The sequence below is a fragment of the Fonsecaea erecta genome (genome assembly GCF_001651985.1).
Source record: "Fonsecaea erecta strain CBS 125763 chromosome Unknown Scaff5, whole genome shotgun sequence".
Classification (NCBI taxonomy): Eukaryota; Fungi; Ascomycota; class Eurotiomycetes; order Chaetothyriales; family Herpotrichiellaceae; genus Fonsecaea; species Fonsecaea erecta.
Window position 1 is genome coordinate 1,367,657 of NW_017387248.1, and position 17,777 is coordinate 1,385,433.

A 17,777-nucleotide genomic window follows, 5' to 3' on the forward strand; every position below is an offset into this window, starting at 1 on the left:
GTGCTCCTATAAATACATGAATGCGAAGCACAGACCAGCCCCGAAGATTGATGGATGAATAGGAGAGCTCCCATGGGGAAAGCACTGATATACTGTAATTTTGAAATCTCTACGAGATATTTTGACTGGCGGGCCCCCGCGAGTACTTACAGTAACACAGTCTAGGCCCGATCACTACAGATAGAGAGAAGTTGTCTTTCTCCATGGATGGTTGTTCGAGTGCCTGGATGCAGAAGTTCTCCTACTCCCCGGAGACCCTCTCCAACCCACCCTCTAGAATCTACAAGGTAATAGTTAGTGTGTGCCAGACACATTCGTTCGTGTGGAGAAAGAAACACACTACTGTGATGCTAAGAGTCTGTTCATCAGAGATGGACTTCTAGTCTCTGTCATTATCGCAGGCACCCAGGCACACCGGTCCTCTTCAGCACATGTAGCCCACTAGACCTCGACTCCCTTCCCCCTCCCCTTCCCTCCCTATCCTCCTCCTCCTCCTCCTCATCATCATCATCAAGGTCTAGGCTCTACATAGTTCCCTCCACCGCAGTATCAAACCTGATCCTGCACAACTCGCTGAGCTTGTCGTTCCAGAAAAACGCGTCGAGGATATCCCTGGCGCCGCCCCAGTCCTTGACCGACACAAACCGCCGGCGCAGCCTGTGGAGCAGATCGATCCCCGGCGGTAGGAAGCCGCTGTTCGCGGCGTTGTGCCAGGCGCAGATGGTGACCATCCAGACCCAGAAGAGGAAACGCTCTTCGTCTTCATTTTCGTCCTCTGTTGACGACGACGACGACTCGTGTGACAGTTCGTCATCCATTGTGGTGAAGATCTTGGTCAATGCGCCGCGTGACGCCAGCCCGCCGTTGCTCGACACGGGCGCCGAGTCGAACCCGATCCCGCAGTACAAGACCATGGCGAGAGCCAGTAACTTCTCAGGGGGGTTCCCTGGTGCGTCCAAGGCCGGGCAGGCTTCTTGGAACGTGCGCCACACCGGGTAGGCGGTGTTGGGGAGTCCACCGCCGCCGATGAGTCTCCCAGTCTCATCTCTCTCCAGCTTGCCTCCCCTGCGGTAGACGTAAGCGAGCCGGGCGAGGATGTCGACCGTGCTGGTGGCCCATTTTCCCGCCAGGATGAACGGGTGGAAGCCCACGGGGACGTCCTGGATTTGGTGCCGAAATTGCGTCGACACGATCTCCGGATCGGCTTCAGGCTGGGGGAGAGCTAGCGGCGAGGAAAAATACCGCAGGCCTGTCGACAGACTCCACCACGCGTCGAACCTGGTCCAAGAGAATCTCTGTGTCAGCTAGACAATGAAGCCATTGAACTCTTGATTTTAATCCCCTCCACTACAATGTGTGGTGCAAGTACAGGTGTGTAATCTACAGAAAATCAGGGAACTTACTGCAGAATCGTGCACTGCGGGTGGTCCGCTACCAAGTGCATGCCTCCTTGCGCAGTGATGATCTTCGACAGCGTCTCGAGGTGATACTGGTGAACCTCCATATCCACTGTTCGCTGGATCACTTTCTTAGGGCGGGTTGTGTGCAAATGATGGGGATGGGATTTCTTTCCTTACCTCTACCGTGGCCAAGGACAAGATAACCAGTAACTCATCATCAGGCACTCTCGTTGGGGATTGTGATAACGACTCCCTCAAAATCGCCGACGCTTGGACCTTGTGGGAGAGGCACTGCCGCGTCTGGCCACAGCCGGGCGAGACTTGCTGGTCGTAGAGGAGCTGCAGACCAGCCGCCCCGGCGTGATAGCCTGACGTCGTGGGCCGGGTCATCCACAGCAGGAATTCGTAGTTATGAGTGTTACGGACGTGGAATACTTCGAACGCGAGCTGGATCGTGGGTACGATCATTTGCTGGTCTGTTGGGAACAACGTCAGATCAGAGCGAGACAGAAGAGACACGAACCAAAGAATGCGTACATATGGCAATGTGCTTTGGTACATTCCCCGAGAATGGGGTCCATATGGCATCCATCCATTGTCGGTGTAGCATGGCATAGAGCCACCGCTTGCTCTGAAAGTGGCCTCTCCGTTGCGCATGGACAACACCTTGAGCCCGCTTCAGGGCTTCCTCCTCCTCGTCCACTGGCTGGCGGCCCCGATCACGCCCCAAAGATGGAGGAACTACACGAAACCGAGTGACCAACGGCTTCGTCGAGGCTGGCTGTCGTTCGATTACATTCGTCGTTGTCGTGTTCTTGCTTCGTTTCGCGTGAGCGACTTTAGCATTGTGTGCCCGGATTGTCGCGTTAGTCAATTCTTTTTCCCGCTGGGTCGAGTGTTGTGGACGGCCCTCGACAAAGCATAGCGTGACAGGCTCCATGGCGAGGTCAGGGGTCACAGCTCATGGGGAGGCGTTACATGGCTCGTCTGATGGAGAAAGACGCCCACCATGATATCCCGCACAGTCACGCAACAGTGAGGGTTTGGTTGAATGTGAAGGAGGTGGAAGGGAGGTCGTTGCTCCCTGGTTTATATTGCCAGCCGGACTGAGACTGAAGAAGCACCGTTGACCAAATAGGTTTCCCAACCGTGACAAGGTTCAGGATGTGCCGTTTGTGCTCATTCCTCCTTCAGCTAGATGTCAGGAGTTGACGTGCTCTAGACACCTCAGAGAGGCATGCTACCGAGCGGCATTTGAGTCTTGCTTCTTGGCAACTTCGCAGAACCGAGCCAAGATGGTGCTTGGGCGCCGCTTGTTGCGATACTCATAGGTTAGCCTATCAGCCTGCTCATGCCACTTCACAAGCTCGGAAGCTTAACTTGTGCGCCTGGACATGATCGTGGTGGCTGAAGTACCCAAGACACCTTAATAAGCATTTTCTGGGCACAGGCCATGTTGTCAGCAGAGAATCCAGGAGGCCAGCCTAGCGAGGCCCTCCTCCGGCGTTCGAACAGACCGAATCCTGACTAAGGCGTCGCTACAATCGCTGTCTCAATCACGTTGCGTTGTGAGAGGCTGCGGCGTGGCAAATATAGATAGTCTGGCGTCTTGGCCTTCAGGCCAACATCGTAACGCGGATACATCGGCCTGTTCCTGTGTCCACGGGTTGTTTCCAAAAGAGCCAAGTTGGACAGAGCAGCCCTCACAGGGCGACGGACGAAGGCGTTCGTGTCCAGATACCCCGATACAGGCTTCGGAAACTTTACTCCCGCAACGGGTGCAGTGATAAGTGCTTTTTCGATAGCGGCCGATCTTGAAAATTACTCAGCAGACAGCCCATCTCTGATTATGGCTATGGCACCTCGTGTATCGATTACGTTGGAGAGGGATATCTGCCACAAAGCGTTCGAGTCGCCTCGCCATGGCGCCACACGTGTAATGCCTCCTAGCCGTACGCAAATAAGTCATCATCCATAGCTAGTACAACAACTCGTAGATATGAGGAATAGCCGTCTAGAAAAGCTCGACTATGTTCAAATCTGCAATGGTGGTATAATATGTAGCGGAGAGTGATGTGGCGAGACGGAGGCAGTCTTCAATGTGGATGTTTGTCGTTGTCATGTGCTCGCGCCTCGTCCATTTAGGCACAGTTGCAGTTTACCTTTCCAAGTTTCTGTGATGATGGCCACGAAGATCCGATCAAACCCTTCCATACTTTCTCAGGATTGGGCCACCTGCAATCCTCAGCCGTCGCTCTAGGAGGCCCGACATGATCAACCTCCCCTGCCATGGAGGACTGCTGTTTCCCTCCCAGACCTTCAAACATGGCGAGTTCCAGATTCTTGCGGCTTTGCTCGCTCAGCCTGCTCGCAACGCGGGTTAACCGCGAGACCAGTCTCGTCAGCCCTCTCCAACCCATTTCGCCGTCGTCTGTCTTCAGGTTCTCGTCGGTGAGACACAGCCAGACAAGCAGCCGATTGAGCGCGCTCAAGGTCTGGCTCGACTGTAGACTATTACGCTCCACGTCCTGAACCAAGCGCTGCATATACCTATCCGTCTCGGCAGGCTCGTGCCTATATCTCCAAAGTGTTGCGTGGATGTAGAACAAACACACCATTCCCATAGCATCGTGCATTTCCAGGCCTGCAGATGTCGCATTTTTCTTGGCACTGCATGATTCTGTCGGACTGCGGTCTGGGTTGAGGATCGAACGGAGTTTCGGATGAAGAGCGTTCGACACTGATGTGCACTTCGCAGAAGCGTATAAGGCACTAAACTGGCCACACTGATCGGTCAAATGCCGATTTCTTGCTGAGCTGAGCTCTCGAAATTGTCCTGTGACTAACAGGAATTCGGTGATGCACGCTGAGAAGTAAAGGCTTGGTGGGAGATCAAGAGGATCACGGAACTCCAGCACCTCTTCAACAGGTAGCTTGGCAGATGGTGATCTTTTACTGAAAACTGCATGCCTCATCGCAACGTCTGGCCGGCAATGCAGAAGGAAGAAGCCGAAATAGCGATCTGTGCAAGGAAACGTCTCAACACCGATGGTTTGGTAGATTCCTGGCTCGCTTCTTCAACCCAGGTTGGCGCGTAAGCAAGAGCGTCAAGTTGCAAAGACGGGGAAGATAGTTACTTACAAGCATATTTGCCATCGAAGAAGTGAGCTGATTTGATCCAAGCCTCCACGCATTTTGACCATCAGCCTTGCCGCCGAGAGGTGAGTTTTGAAGCCCTCTATGTTCCCAGCTTGGGCCTGTAGGACGTACTTTAGTACGTTCGGATTGAATTCAAATGCTGGAAATCGTTGGGAAATCTCACCTCAATTGCCGAGAGGATCATTGTCGCCTGTATTGTACCCTCAGAGGTCGAGGATTGTGTCTGCGCCAGGTTTTTAATGACAAGCGTCATGCCCTGTATCATATGCGTCAAGCCTTTCCTCTCGTAGTGTTTATCTCCCCCGTTGAAATTAGCCCACGCATAACTAGAGAACGCCAGGATCAGCTGCATGACGGCCTCATCATGGATGAACTGTTGCGCTACTCGTCGTATGTAGGACAAAGGCGCTGCTGGGCATTGACTATCGGCTAATTTTGATACAGTGTTGTCAACTGATCACAGGAATATTAGGTATGATATTGCTCCCAGCGAGGAATTGATAAGTGAAATGCTCACATAAATGAAATAGCTCATGTTCATCTCTTGTCCAGGCCACGGAGGGCATCCCGAAGAGATCTGTGTTGGAGAAAGATATCGACTCCATCCTATCTTCGGCATCCCGTGTATCTCCGGCCGGGTGATCAATCGGACAGAGGCTCTTTGAATCCAAGCAGCTATTATCACTCTCGTCGAGGTCCTTCCAAATTTCGTACACTCGGTCGTGAATCAATCGAGCTTCGGGAGACCCAGAACAGCGGGATCGCTTTCGGTGGCATGCTTCTGTAACACTGTTCGGACAGAGTTGATGGGTTGGGTCTACGCCCAAGAAGCAATCCTTTGCGCTGAGGGGTGGTCGGCGTCTGCTGGCATCCTGCTAAACAGCAACACTGTTGTCAGCATGGCTCTTCAGGGGATGAATACACAGCCATGAATCACAATAAAGAGGCAAGTGCAAGTAGGCAGGAACTACACAATACTTAACTTACGTCGCTCTTGCATGTCATATCAAAGGGGAAAGACTCCTGAGCCCTCGACCGAGATCTGTTCCCTTTGATTCGCCGCCTGGGTACCGAAGCTTGCCAAGTCAGGATAGATAAACCACTTTTCCTGACCTGCTGGCTCTGCGACTGCCTCCGCTTCAAATGCATCCTTCTGGCCGCATGGCTATTGATCGCGGACCGTCGCTCGAAGCGAGACGCTGGACCGAGGGAGTTGAAGTCCGCAAGGAAGACAAACGTGTGCGAGTCGAAGTCATGTAGCATGGCCATATTCAAGAAGGTCGTTATGGGACTCAATAGACTTGGAGCGCAAGGGGGAAAGACAAGAACAAGCAAGGAAGCAGACGCGACTTGTTAAATGCTGTTCGCAGTGAAAGAGCAGTCCAAGACCATTGGATGCTTGGCAAATCGCATGCACGCAAGTTGTTCTCGTCGGGTCCACGAGGTCTCTTTAGCTCGCCTCGCCTCTAGCAAAGACAACTAGTTGCGCCCTGTTCCATACTGCTTCATTCCTCGTTGCTCTATCTCTTGTATGTAATCCCGGCTGTCTGAGGTATGTTTCTACCACCAATCGATTCAGGCCCGTCGATAACGCGCCAATCATGAAACACACATTTCGGCCAAGCATTGCCAAGATTGCTGTTCTCGGACTAGTGCAGTGACCCCTTTAGGCAAATTATGGGTACTTTGCATGACCCGACGATCGATGATGGTGCTGGAGCATACATGGCTCTATGGTTACAGAGAGTAACATGGCATATCAGCCCACTGGCACTGTAGATCAGTTGATACAAGATGACTCAATTTACCTGTGCTGCCTAGGGAGCGGCTTCATGTGTTGCGCGAATCGCGATCGCATGGTGTTGAGACAACCACCTACTTACAATCAACGTGGGGCATAAGAAGAGTCATCCGTTTATATACAACTTCAACAACCGACTCCTAGATGGCTCCTCAACTGAGGTCCCTGGGACGTCGCAAATCATTTACCCCTGATCATCCCGGTCTACGTTGAGATAGATTCTGATAATCGACTTGTCAGCCGAGTGTGTCTCATCACGCTGGCGCTCGATCTACCTTGGACCCTTCAAATGTGCTGAATATCTTTGGCTCAGCTTCCTTCACCACTGGAGTATGCTCATCTGTCCGAACCCATGTCCCAACACCAATGCCTTCATATGCCAGCCGCATGAGCTGGAACTTGCCATCCAGAACCCACTGTAGACTCTTGTCGACAGAGCCATTAACCATTGAATAACGCCGCCGACGACGGAAGAAGTCGACCACAGACTCAACGAAGATACTGGCAATGATGATGATTGCTCCAAGTCCCACGATGAGGCTCAGCCCGAGTATTGAGAAATTCATGTACAAGCCCGTGTTTCGGACCATCTGCGCAGAGCAGAGAGCTCGACCTTCTGAGTCTGAAGGTCCTTGCACGATCATCCCATCGGTAACGTCCGAGGGGCCAGTAGCGTATTCAACGATGCCATGCTGAAGTCGAGCAAGTGCCATCGCGAATAGGTTCGACATCTCGATCACCCACTGATCGTTCGGGAGACCTTCACTGATGATATCAGCAACTTTTTCAGAGGCACGCAAAGCTAACCCCCCTCGACCGGACGTGGTGTAGAACATGGATGCATATTGTAAAACTTGCTGAATACGTAAAGCAGTAGCCAACTGGCGAGCTGTAGTCCATGAAAGTTTCAATATAGCAGCTTGTAGAGTCTGCCACCCATGAAGAGCCGTACAGTTAGGAGGGTTAACGTTAGAGTCGCAAAGTTGATGCTGGTCCACACAAGAGGCAAAATGGACAAATTCGTCATAATCTATAAAGACAATCGGAGATCAGCCTGTATACTCTTCCGACTTATTTTGTGTGAAAAGGCAGAGAGGCGCTAACCATTTGCTTTGTAGTATAATTCCGTTCCTGTGGATGTCTGCACCTTGACTTGCTTTGTTGCCTGAAAAAGGGGATCTGTTACAGGATTGAGATATGCAATGTTGTTGGGCGACACAGCAAAGAGCGTGATGTCTGCATCTGTCTGAGCCAGAGCAGGGACTGGAAACCAAGACTGGCTGGGCACACCAGCTTCGTTAACCCATTGGCTGATCCAAACAGTCAGCATTCCACAAGTCCTCGTTGCCTGGTCATTTGGCTTTTTTAAACTTACTCAAGTGAGTATAAAAGGCCTCCGAGGGTTGAGAAAACCTCGAAATACGTCCAGGTGTAATTGCCACCGCTGAGGGGTCCGAAGTTATAGTTGTAGTAGGTGATGCTTGAGTCGGTGATTTTGTTCGGCTCTATCCTGCCGGAAGCGTCCAGTGGTGCACAAGTGGTGACTCTTCGGTAACTGATGCGGTCTCTTTCGCGGCTGTTGATGCCCAACACTGTATGGGAGTCGATGTAGCCTGTGTCGAGCTTTAGGGCTGCGGTGTCGCCCAGCAGGCAGGTTCCGCTTTCGAATGGGCAGTTGGCATTCTGATCCTCAGACCATCTGATTTGTTGACGTATGTAGGTATTGCAGGTAGTCGAGCTTACTGAGCCGCCGTAACAATCACGAGCATAGTTGGACGCAATTTGGCTTTCGTTCTGGGCCTTTTCCACGTATGAGCCCATGGGCGCCTGAGCGTCGAAATTCCATTGTCCGCAGTTCGATCCTGATACAAGCAGCTCGTCTCCCGCTGCCTTGGTTACTTGAGATGAGAGCACTCCAGCTCCAGAAAACAAACCGAAGGAGAGAAGCGGAGCCAGTGACAAAAGCCAGGAGCGTCTCAGAAATGGCCACAGCCTGGCGCGCTGCGGCTCATCCTTTCGTCCCCACCAGCTGAATGGGAGAAAGAGCAATTCATATGCAGCGCCGGCGGATGTCCCGCTATTTCGCAGGATTATCTGATGATGCTTTTCGAGGCCGTCGTACGTCTTGGTGCAGTTCAGCTGATGAAGAGCAAAACTGACGAGAACCCAGAACTGCGATCCCACCAATGTGATGAAGACACCGAGAAAAGCAAGCAAGAAAGCACCATGTGAACTAGAAAGTGTCAAAGTCCCCCCAGTGATCGAGCCCTCGGAGTGGTTGACCCACGATCCAGTGTGAATGCGTCCGGGATCAGTAGACATTGTTTCAAGCCGTTGTCTGAATCTCGAGTCGCAGGGCCGGAGGACATTCAAAAGCAAACGGCTGAGAGACAACTGCCTGGATGCATGCTGCACTTACCATTGAGCCAGACCACGCCAGACTTCGCCGGGCTACTTTTGAGCCCGCTTAGCATTGGTTAGGTTGAACTCTTTCCAAAGAATGAAGCAATTTCCTCGGTCAGGCTGAGAGGTAGACACTGTACGCCACGCCTCGGAAAATTAAAATTGTGGTTGATGAATGTCAAAGTCCAGCCTGACCCCTGAAGCCGCCTAGCCGTGCCTAGAGCAACGCCACCTCCTCGATGCTCGTATTCGCAGGTCTCTGTTCACTTAAGCTTCAATAAGAGGGCAGAAGCTCTCACAATGTCTTAAATCGGCTGCAGGAAATGCTTGGCCAGCCTAGAAACAGGGCGCATTCGGAGATATTTCCACCTCGTGTCCTACAAGAGCGTCATGTCGCGCCAGGCCCATGACCAAACCGGACGTACATCTCTCAGCCACCAGGTGCACGGATGCGGCTCGTGTGACCTCAGTGGTACGCGAGCTATCCTTTCCCTCTCAGTGTTGCTCTATGCCAGCTGAACATAAAAGGTTTGCGGCGCGTTGTTCCTGTTTCTGTTTTGCAGGATTTCCCGCGGGAGGTTTCGTTTTTTAATTCTCTCGTCGAAGAATAGTCGGTACCTTTTGAGCGTCATATATCTATCTCAACTTGCTTCGTATCATTCTGTGACAGCCTTACAGCCTCTCAGCGATGGCGCAGAATCTTCTCTTCCTCGCCTTTGGCGTGTCTGCCGTACTTGCCCAATCGACTTCCCTCGACTATTGCCAGGCTCTGGTCGATGTCATGTCACTGTGCGAGGAACAAACCAGCGGCTTCACCCTGCTCCCGGCGACTTCACAGGCATCTTGTCTCTGCACCAGCCAGATCTCCACGTTGACCTGGGGTCCTCAAGAGTTTGACGACTTGGCTTCCTTGTGCGCATCACAGTATGCCACTATCGACACCGATATAGCCAGTGATGCCAGTGCGCTGGAAGGGTTTTGCACTCTGTTCGCGGGCGATGCACAAATCACTCCTTCCTCGCAAGGAGCATCGGCGACAACTTCGGCTACCCCAGGGAATACTATCCAAGGGACTTCGGTGAGTACTTTTTGGCGTTCCTAGCGCTCTGATACCTGTCTAGTCTGCTAACCAGTCACACTCCTCAGCTCACGGATTCTGGGTATTCCACCGATGCGGGTACGACTGCAACCCCTCCTGCAGAAACCCCTGCCACAACTCCAGCTCCTTCTGTGTCATATTCAGTGGTAACCGTCGGCGGCGCGACTCCGAGTGCAAATCCCAATTCCAACCCTGCGGCAAGAGTGGACCATAAAGGGAGTGAACAGTTGAGTGGAGGGCTGCTGTTCGGTCTGTTGAGCTACCTGGGGTACTTGCTCGTATAAAGAAGGATCGGGACCACGCAGGGGTTTGCTGGTTGGATGTTATGTATTCTTCTGGTCTTGCAGCGTATGAGCCCAGATGCAATGACCTGCATAGATATACCCAGAATTGTCAACGTGTCAATGGGAGAAAGTTGGAATCGTACGCGTGTCTCCACTCGGCTTGGTCTGTGGATCGAGGCACGTGGACCCGTGTCTCTCCTTATCGCTTATCTGCGCTGGCTCCGTTGATCATCCCATCTCCCCCACCGCCGCAGCTGCGCCCATCATCTCGTCTCAACTCATTTCCTCAAAGAGTCAAGATCGGATACTCGTGCTCTACTTCTACCGAATCTCTCTTCCTCGTCGCCGTCACGATGGGCAACTCGCAGAGCGCTTCCACCCTCAATGAGCCCGCAGTCGAGAAGCTCCTGGTCCAACAACTCCAACAACTCCGCACCCGCGATAAGCTCTCCCAGGTCGAAATCGACCACGACTACGTCCAAGTCGATGCCGAAAAAGGCATCCCGCATTGCTACTCAACCGACCCTTCTCTCGACATCAAAGCCGCTGCAGAATGGGAACGGGAACTGCTCTCCTCGCCCAAGAACCGCCTCGCACTGAATGCACTGCTCTCGAACGATATCCGCTCCGTTATCAGCAACAAGATCGCAACTCTGCCCGACACACAAACATTCAACGTGAAGATCCCATTTGAAGGGTCCCCCGTGACGAACCAACGGTTGTCGGGACGATGCTGGCTGTTCGCCACGACCAATGTGTTGCGTGTGCCGATAATGAAGAAACACAACCTGAAAGAGTTTGAATTAAGCCAGTCGTATTTGTTCTTCTGGGATAAGATGGAGAAGGCAAATTGGTTTCTCGAGCAGATGATTGAGACAGCAGCTACGGACTTGGCAGATAGGGAGGTACAGGAGTTGTTGAGTGCCCCCGTCAATGATGGCGGGCAGTGGGACATGGCCAGTAACTTGGTGGAAAAATACGGATTGGTAAGAGACTACCTGTGACAGTTCTCGTACTGGAGATCTGAGTTCTGACGCTTGTGATGATATACAGGTTCCGCAGAAGTTGTACCCCGACAGCTACAACGCCATGAATTCGTCGGCCATGGGTTCGATTCTGACCACTAAGTTGCGGGAAGACGGTCTTGCTCTCCGTGCCCTTGTCCACAACGGAGTCTCGTCGTCCAAAACCAGGCGGACGACCTCGCTGGCACTGGCAAAAGAAAAGATGATGCGTGAGATCCACTGCATTCTGACGCTCATGCTGGGTCCTGCCCCCAAACCCGATGAGAAATTCACCTGGGAGTTCTACGACAAGGACGAAAAGTACCATAAAATAACCATGACACCGCTTGAACTGGCTAAATCACTCTCCGCTCCCAGCGTGGTGAGGAGCTTTGGCGGTGCCGACGTCTCCCGTATGTTCAGCCTGGTCAACGACCCCCGCAACAAGTACATGTCTCTGCTCACCGTCGCACGCCTGGGCAACGTCGTCGGAGGGCGGCCGATAACCTACGTCAACGTCGACATGGCCACAATGAAGAGAGCTGCGGTTGCCATGCTCCGTGCTGGTCTGCCGGTCTTCTTTGGCAGCGATGTAGGCAAGTTCTCCAATTCCCAGAGCGGAATCATGGATCCGGAGCTGTACGACTACGGCCTGGCCTTCAACATCTCGCTCAACCTGTCCAAGTCTCAGCGCCTCAAGGTGCGCGAATCCGCCATGACGCACGCCATGGTCTTGACGGGCGTCCAGATGGAAGACGACGGCAAGGGCCGCGAGAAGAGCGTGCGGTGGCGCGTGATGAACTCTTGGGGCGAAAGTGCCGGCGAGCAGGGCTATTTCGTCATGACGGACAAGTGGATGGACGAGTTCGTGTATCAGGTCGTCGTGGACCCGGGCTTTGTGGCCAAGGAGGTGCGCGATGTCTTGAAAGGCCAGCCGACCGTGTTGCCGCTGTGGGATCCGATGGGGGCCTTGGCGTGAAGATGAGACGGATAAGGAGGAATAAGAGAGAGTGGACCCAGCGAAGATATATTGACCATGTCCTTTCGACGATAGATGTGACACGACTAGCAACTGAATCATACCTGTCTACCTGCTCGTAGGGCCGAATCATTTGACTCGAATATCGTGCGGGTTGAAGCAACAACAACATGAGAATACAGGTTGCTAAAAAAAACTCCTTCGCTAATTCTCGAAGCATTCATATGTTGACTGATGTTCCCTTATCCAAGGTTTGCGCTGGTTCCTGTACACAAAAAAAACCCAATTCGAACACTTAGGATAAATGCTGAATCCCAAACCCCTGACGCCGGCCCATCCGATTGTTGATGCAGTCGCTGGAAAGGAAAAAACAAGGGAGGCTGTGTTCGGGGAACTGTTCAGAGACTTTCAGATTGTTTTGTCACTCGCTCTTTCAATCTTCCCAGCTCTTTTCCACGGTCTCCCTCACTCTCTTGGTATACTCCTTCCGGTTGTCCTTGTACAGATTGCTCGCTTCAACGTTGGCAGGGGAGCTGGTGTTGGGGTCGTTCAACAGGCTCTGGATCGAGGTCAAGATCGCCGCGACGTCGTAAGTGGGGGACCACCGGTTCTGCAGGATATCCAGGCACAGCTCGCCCGTGCCGTATACGTTGGGGTGGAACATTTGTGACACGAATTTGACCCCGGGGGGTTTATTGGGGTAGGCTTCTTCGAATTGCATGACAAGTCGGAACGTGCCGTCTTCAAAGGGGGTGTCTGCAGGGCCAATGATCACGGCATTCCTAAGCGTTTCTGTGAGAAGGGCTGTTCTGGAGAGAGAAGAGTAGAACGAACGGTGAGGGGCAGGGAGATTTACCAGGTCATGACATTGTCGGCGATGGGAGAGGCTGACACGCCGGCGGGAGGATCTGTCTGCATACGCTACAGAAGAACATGGGTTAGTATCTGCAGGAGATTGTGTGTCGGGTTGCAGTCCCATATCCATTACACTGGCTATCGACGAAACGGCGTACCTTGAAGTCCCGCATCAAGCGGCGTCGTGCAGAGGTGGACATGGTGGTTTATTCAGGAGTTTGAGGTGGTGCAAACAATGTGGAAGGAGGAGAAGTCAATCAAGAATTGATCCGGAGTGTAGTTTCGTGAGTAAGGCGGTGTGTGTGGAAGAGACAAGGTGGTCAGGAAGGACGCACGACGAGGTTGAAAGATAGAAGGGCAGCGAAGACGGAGTGGCGCCCAAGTACGAGGTAATAGTAATAGTAGTAGTACGAGTGAGTGTCTGTAAGTGGTTTACCCGCCCGTCCCATTCGCCTTTCCAGAAGGGACGACGAATACTCCACCCTAGCCAAAGGGCAGGCTACCCTACTCCAGAGTACTCCGTAGTAGTTTCCGCCACGCCAAGCCAGCCACCACGTGATCTTGTCTCGGAGTGGGTCTAGCTTGATGTCACGTGGCGCGGCCTCTGCTCCGAAATTCGTCCATACCGCAGCCGAGGATGTTCTTCCGCCCTTCCAAAAGACCGGATTCCGCACTGCGTCGACTTGGGAGAGGCCGAAGCGCAAGCTTGCCTCCCGACTCTTTATGAATAAAACTCTTCCTCATGCTCTTGTGACCCTGGCTGATTAGTAGGGCATCTCGACCTCGAGCTCAAGCGATTTTCGTTAAATCCTCGTCTCGTCCACCACGTCTCTTCCCCCGTCCGACCGCTGCTCCTCATTCCCCCGCTCGGGCAAGTCCAAGACCTGACTGACATGTGCATTTGATTACCAAATAAATATCCCCTTCGTTTGCGCATCCGCCCAAACTGGATTCCCAACCCTCCCACAACGACGAGATGCCCTCCCTCACTTCTTCCGCTGCTCGCGCGGCTTCTCGCGCGTCCTCGGCAACCGGCGCCGGCGCCCGCCTGGCCCAGATGCGCAGCCACATGAGCTCAAAAGCCACCTCCCCCATGGCGCGAAACAAAGAGATCGGCGAAGCCTACATTCTCTCTGCCTCCCGCACGCCGACAGCCAAGTTCAATGGCAGCTTTATCAGCATGTCTGCCCCGCAACTCGGTGCCGTCGCGATCAAGTCTGCTATTGAGAAGTCGAAAGTTCCAATTTCCAAGATTACAGATGTATATATGGGCAACGTCCTTCAAGCGGGTATGGGTCAAGCACCGGCCAGGCAAGCCTCCATATTCGCCGGTCTGCCATCGACGGTTGAAGCCGTGACCATCAACAAGGTCTGCGCTTCAGGGATGAAAGCAGTGGCGATCGCGGCACAGAATATCCAGCTTGGTTTAGCGGAGGCGCAAGTGGCCGGTGGAATGGAAAGCATGTCTCGGGTGCCCTACTACCTGCCCAGGGCGGCGCAGAACCCGCCGTTCGGACACATGCAACTGAAAGATGGGCTGATTGAAGACGGCCTCTGGGATGTGTACAACCAGTTCCACATGGGCAACTGCGCGGAGAACACGGCCAAAAAGTTCAACATCACACGAGAAATGCAGGACGCATATGCCATCCAAAGCTTTGAACGGGCACAAAAAGCTTGGGCAGAAGGCAAGTTCAAAGACGAAGTTGTTCCGGTCACCGTCAAGGGGAAGAAGGGCGACACTGTCATCTCCGAGGATGAAGGTTACAACAACCTCAAGAAGGACAAGGTTCCCACGTTGAAACCTGCATTCGTAAAGGACCCTTCAAAAGGAACCGTGACGGCTGCGAACTCGTCAACGTTCAATGACGGTGCGAGCGCGTTGGTGCTAGGCAATAAGGACATTGCCCGGGAATATGGCAAGGGGAGCCGCGTGCTTGCCCGCATTGTCAGTTCCGCCGATGCGGCCATCGATCCGGTAGATTTTCCCATCGCTCCCGCAAAAGCTGTGCCTATAGCTCTGGAAAGGGCGGGGCTGACCAAAGACGACATTGCGATCTGGGAATTCAACGAGGCGTTTGCAGCAGTCATCAAGGCAAATGAACAGGCAAGTGTGACCATCTTTTCAAAGTCACATTCCAGCGTCCTCTTTGGCTAACCTTCTTCAAACAGATCCTCGGTCTGGAGGGTGCTAAAGTGAATCTGTTGGGTGGTGCCATCTCGCTCGGCCACGCCCTGGGTAGTTCGGGCTCGCGGATCCTGACAACCTTGCTGCACCAGCTGCAGCCGGGCGAGTACGGCTGTGCCGCCATCTGCAACGGCGGTGGCGCGGCGACGGCCATCATTGTGCAACGCATCGAGAGCGTGGACTAAATTACGGCTCGACTACATGAAGGGTTTTGGGTGTGGGATGCGCAGAATGAACGGCAAAGGCTAAAGCAAAAGCAAAATCCGATTCTGGACAAGAAGGAGGACAGCTGGAGTGAAGCTGGGTAGCAGCAGCGGCAGCGGCAGCGGCAGCAGCAGCCCCGAGTGGTGGATTACGAAGTCAGTCAGTCAGTCAGTCAGTCAATCGGAGAGGAACATCCAGCTGTCGCAGAGCATAGCGCCGGCGTTGTACAATACCGTCGTCTTTTGTAGGAGGACCCTAAAACCTATGGATATCGGCATGAAAAATCCGCGGTTGGAGGGCTAGGGTGGCTCCTCACTCGCCCTAACAATCATTGACACCTATAGGAGGTCATTAGCATTGCCCGCAAGAATGGTGCTGGGGTGACCGTAAAATTTCTATAGGACAAATCTCTCAAAAACTTCAACAATCAGATCAAAGCATCTAAGCAGTAGCTTTGGGCACATTCTTTCGCGATTTGGCTATCTATGTACCTTTTTCTATGGGCCCCTCCACCCCTGTCCGTCGCAGTGGTAGTCTTGGAGCACGAGCTCCCGTCTCGCTAGGAACTCTCATTCCCTCACTCAATTCCACACTCAAAAAACACAACCAATCTCTTCTCAGGCACCGGTCCGTGGATGAAGATGTCCTCCTGACAAACCAACTGTGTCGGACTTGGGCCATTCTGTAATATAGGTGATGGGGGGAGAGGGGGAGTAGAATAGATTTCGCCTGCTGCTGTTGAGCGGGCGGCAAAGGCTTTTTGTTTTTCGCACTTTGAAAAATACAGAGAGGAGGTGAACCTCGATCGATGGGGGCAAGCCCAGTGTAGAACAAATGGAACAACAAAGTCCCAGATTATCCCAGATTCCAGACCCGGGATCTGAGACCCATAAAAAATCTTCGTATGCCGGGTATAAAGTTGAAAGGCGAAAAAGAGGTCATCTCAGCCGTGTGTGATGTGGTGGGAAAATGGCCCTGAGAAAACTGCAAGTTCCTCAAGGTGTATTGTAGGTCGTATTGTGTTTCGTCAAAAGGTGTCGTCGCCGCTGCCGAAAAATAAAACTAAATGACAAATGAATAACAAATTACCGCCCATAACCAGTTGAACCTGTGTTCCAAAGCCCAGCGTCACTTTTATGTGGCAACTGAGCTAGCGACTGGCGCTCTCCTCAGCGACTTTTTCCTAAGAACCTTGGTGTTTTTCTTCCCCGGGACTGTCACGATCCCCATTATGTTCTCCCTTTCTTGCTCTCGATCTTGATTCGCAGACGAGTTCTTCGATCGCAAGGTTTGATCTGTACTTGGGTTTCGGGACGAATGGCCCGACCGAGGTGCGGAGACGCTTTGTTCGGGAGAAGAAACGTCGTATAAGTCCATCCTTGTGGACCAATATTCCGTCGGGTAGTGTGAACGCGGAACTTGGGTGTCGTAGATGATTCCACTAGGGCCAATGCTAGAGACAGACACCCGAGACAGGTGTGTAGTCGACGCTGCTGGGGAGTTTGTGCTGTTCTCTTGGCCAGGATGGGGGAGATTGAACTGAGATTGGTTCCCCTGTCGGTAGAAGGAACTAGAGACTGGGGAGTGAGCGTTGTTAAGACTCGGGTGGGAGGCTGAAGGGGGCATAGAATGCTGAGGTGGCTTCAGTTCGAGAGGACGAGAAACTAATGTTGGGGTGGAGCTCTGTCGATTCTGTGTATTGAACGCCGGCATGAAGCCGAAAGAAGTGGGACGATCATGCTGTGACGCCAGAGATGTCCTCAGAGATCGAGCGCCTGGGGCTGGGACCGCAAGGGATGTTGGCTCCGATGGAAGTTCAGGAGTGAGTTGTGGTGACTGGCCTGCTAGAGGCGTGCCTTCGAAATTGTTTATTGCCGAATGATAAGAAGAATGGGTTTGTGGGGTTAGCATGGGCCCGTTTGCTGTACTGATCATGGAATGATGAGGCGAACGTTCCGATATTCGAGAAAGAGTCGCCTGAGATCTCTGTGTGACTGGCGAGCAAGGGGCACGGTTGCTGAACGATCTGGAAAAGTTGGTGTGCCTATTTGGCCCTAATGGTGACGGTGACGGTGATGGCGAAGGAATTGTGATTTCCCATGCTCTCATGGTGGGCCCTTCTTTCGTCTTTTCAGGGGTCTGGACGGGAGTAGCATTGTACAATTCCCTTCTACCTGTGATGGTGGCTCTGGACGTCGGTCGAGTAATTATCGAAGCAGTCTCCACCTGAGACATTTGATCTTGTCGGGACTGTGATCTGTCCATGATAGTGCTCCACCATTCAAAAGGGCTTTTTCGACCAGTCATGGTCGATTCGTTGTCTGCCAGCATCCCAAACTGCCTCATGCCAAACTTGGAGCCCGTCAAGGACAGGTGCTGTGAAGTGGGAACAATGCGCCCT

At 52.8% G+C, this 17,777-nt stretch overlaps 7 protein-coding genes across 7 annotated transcripts; 3 read left to right on the forward strand and 4 right to left on the reverse strand.

Annotated features, from left to right (window-relative positions):
* Positions 1 to 524: 524 nt before the first annotated feature.
* AYL99_06561 (hypothetical protein) lies at positions 525 to 2,340 on the reverse strand (the record flags this gene model as incomplete). Its single annotated transcript, XM_018838070.1, has 4 exons — positions 525 to 1,278; positions 1,404 to 1,516; positions 1,578 to 1,876; positions 1,938 to 2,340. 4 exons carry the CDS (start codon positions 2,338 to 2,340, stop codon positions 525 to 527), a joined length of 1,569 nt encoding a protein of 522 aa, XP_018692630.1.
* A 1,201-nt stretch (positions 2,341 to 3,541) lies between these two features.
* Positions 3,542 to 4,911, reverse strand: AYL99_06562 (hypothetical protein; the record flags this gene model as incomplete). The annotated part of the gene is made up of 3 exons (XM_018838071.1): positions 3,542 to 4,475; positions 4,542 to 4,657; positions 4,723 to 4,911. 3 exons carry the CDS (start codon positions 4,909 to 4,911, stop codon positions 3,542 to 3,544), a joined length of 1,239 nt encoding a protein of 412 aa, XP_018692631.1.
* A 1,703-nt stretch (positions 4,912 to 6,614) lies between these two features.
* Positions 6,615 to 8,682, reverse strand: AYL99_06563 (hypothetical protein; the record flags this gene model as incomplete). Its single annotated transcript, XM_018838072.1, has 3 exons — positions 6,615 to 7,390; positions 7,465 to 7,670; positions 7,736 to 8,682. The coding sequence occupies 3 exons, from the start codon at positions 8,680 to 8,682 to the stop codon at positions 6,615 to 6,617; spliced, it is 1,929 nt and encodes a 642-aa protein (XP_018692632.1).
* A 769-nt stretch (positions 8,683 to 9,451) lies between these two features.
* On the forward strand, positions 9,452 to 10,146 carry AYL99_06564 (hypothetical protein; the record flags this gene model as incomplete). The annotated part of the gene is made up of 2 exons (XM_018838073.1): positions 9,452 to 9,841; positions 9,910 to 10,146. The coding sequence occupies 2 exons, from the start codon at positions 9,452 to 9,454 to the stop codon at positions 10,144 to 10,146; spliced, it is 627 nt and encodes a 208-aa protein (XP_018692633.1).
* A 353-nt stretch (positions 10,147 to 10,499) lies between these two features.
* AYL99_06565 (hypothetical protein) lies at positions 10,500 to 12,129 on the forward strand (the record flags this gene model as incomplete). Its single annotated transcript, XM_018838074.1, has 2 exons — positions 10,500 to 11,132; positions 11,200 to 12,129. The coding sequence occupies 2 exons, from the start codon at positions 10,500 to 10,502 to the stop codon at positions 12,127 to 12,129; spliced, it is 1,563 nt and encodes a 520-aa protein (XP_018692634.1).
* Positions 12,130 to 12,562: 433 nt separating this feature from the next.
* On the reverse strand, positions 12,563 to 13,184 carry AYL99_06566 (ubiquitin-conjugating enzyme E2 2; the record flags this gene model as incomplete). The annotated part of the gene is made up of 3 exons (XM_018838075.1): positions 12,563 to 12,911; positions 12,986 to 13,050; positions 13,143 to 13,184. The coding sequence occupies 3 exons, from the start codon at positions 13,182 to 13,184 to the stop codon at positions 12,563 to 12,565; spliced, it is 456 nt and encodes a 151-aa protein (XP_018692635.1).
* Positions 13,185 to 13,960: 776 nt separating this feature from the next.
* AYL99_06567 (hypothetical protein) lies at positions 13,961 to 15,357 on the forward strand (the record flags this gene model as incomplete). Its single annotated transcript, XM_018838076.1, has 2 exons — positions 13,961 to 15,097; positions 15,157 to 15,357. 2 exons carry the CDS (start codon positions 13,961 to 13,963, stop codon positions 15,355 to 15,357), a joined length of 1,338 nt encoding a protein of 445 aa, XP_018692636.1.
* Between the last annotated feature and the right edge of the window lie 2,420 nt (positions 15,358 to 17,777).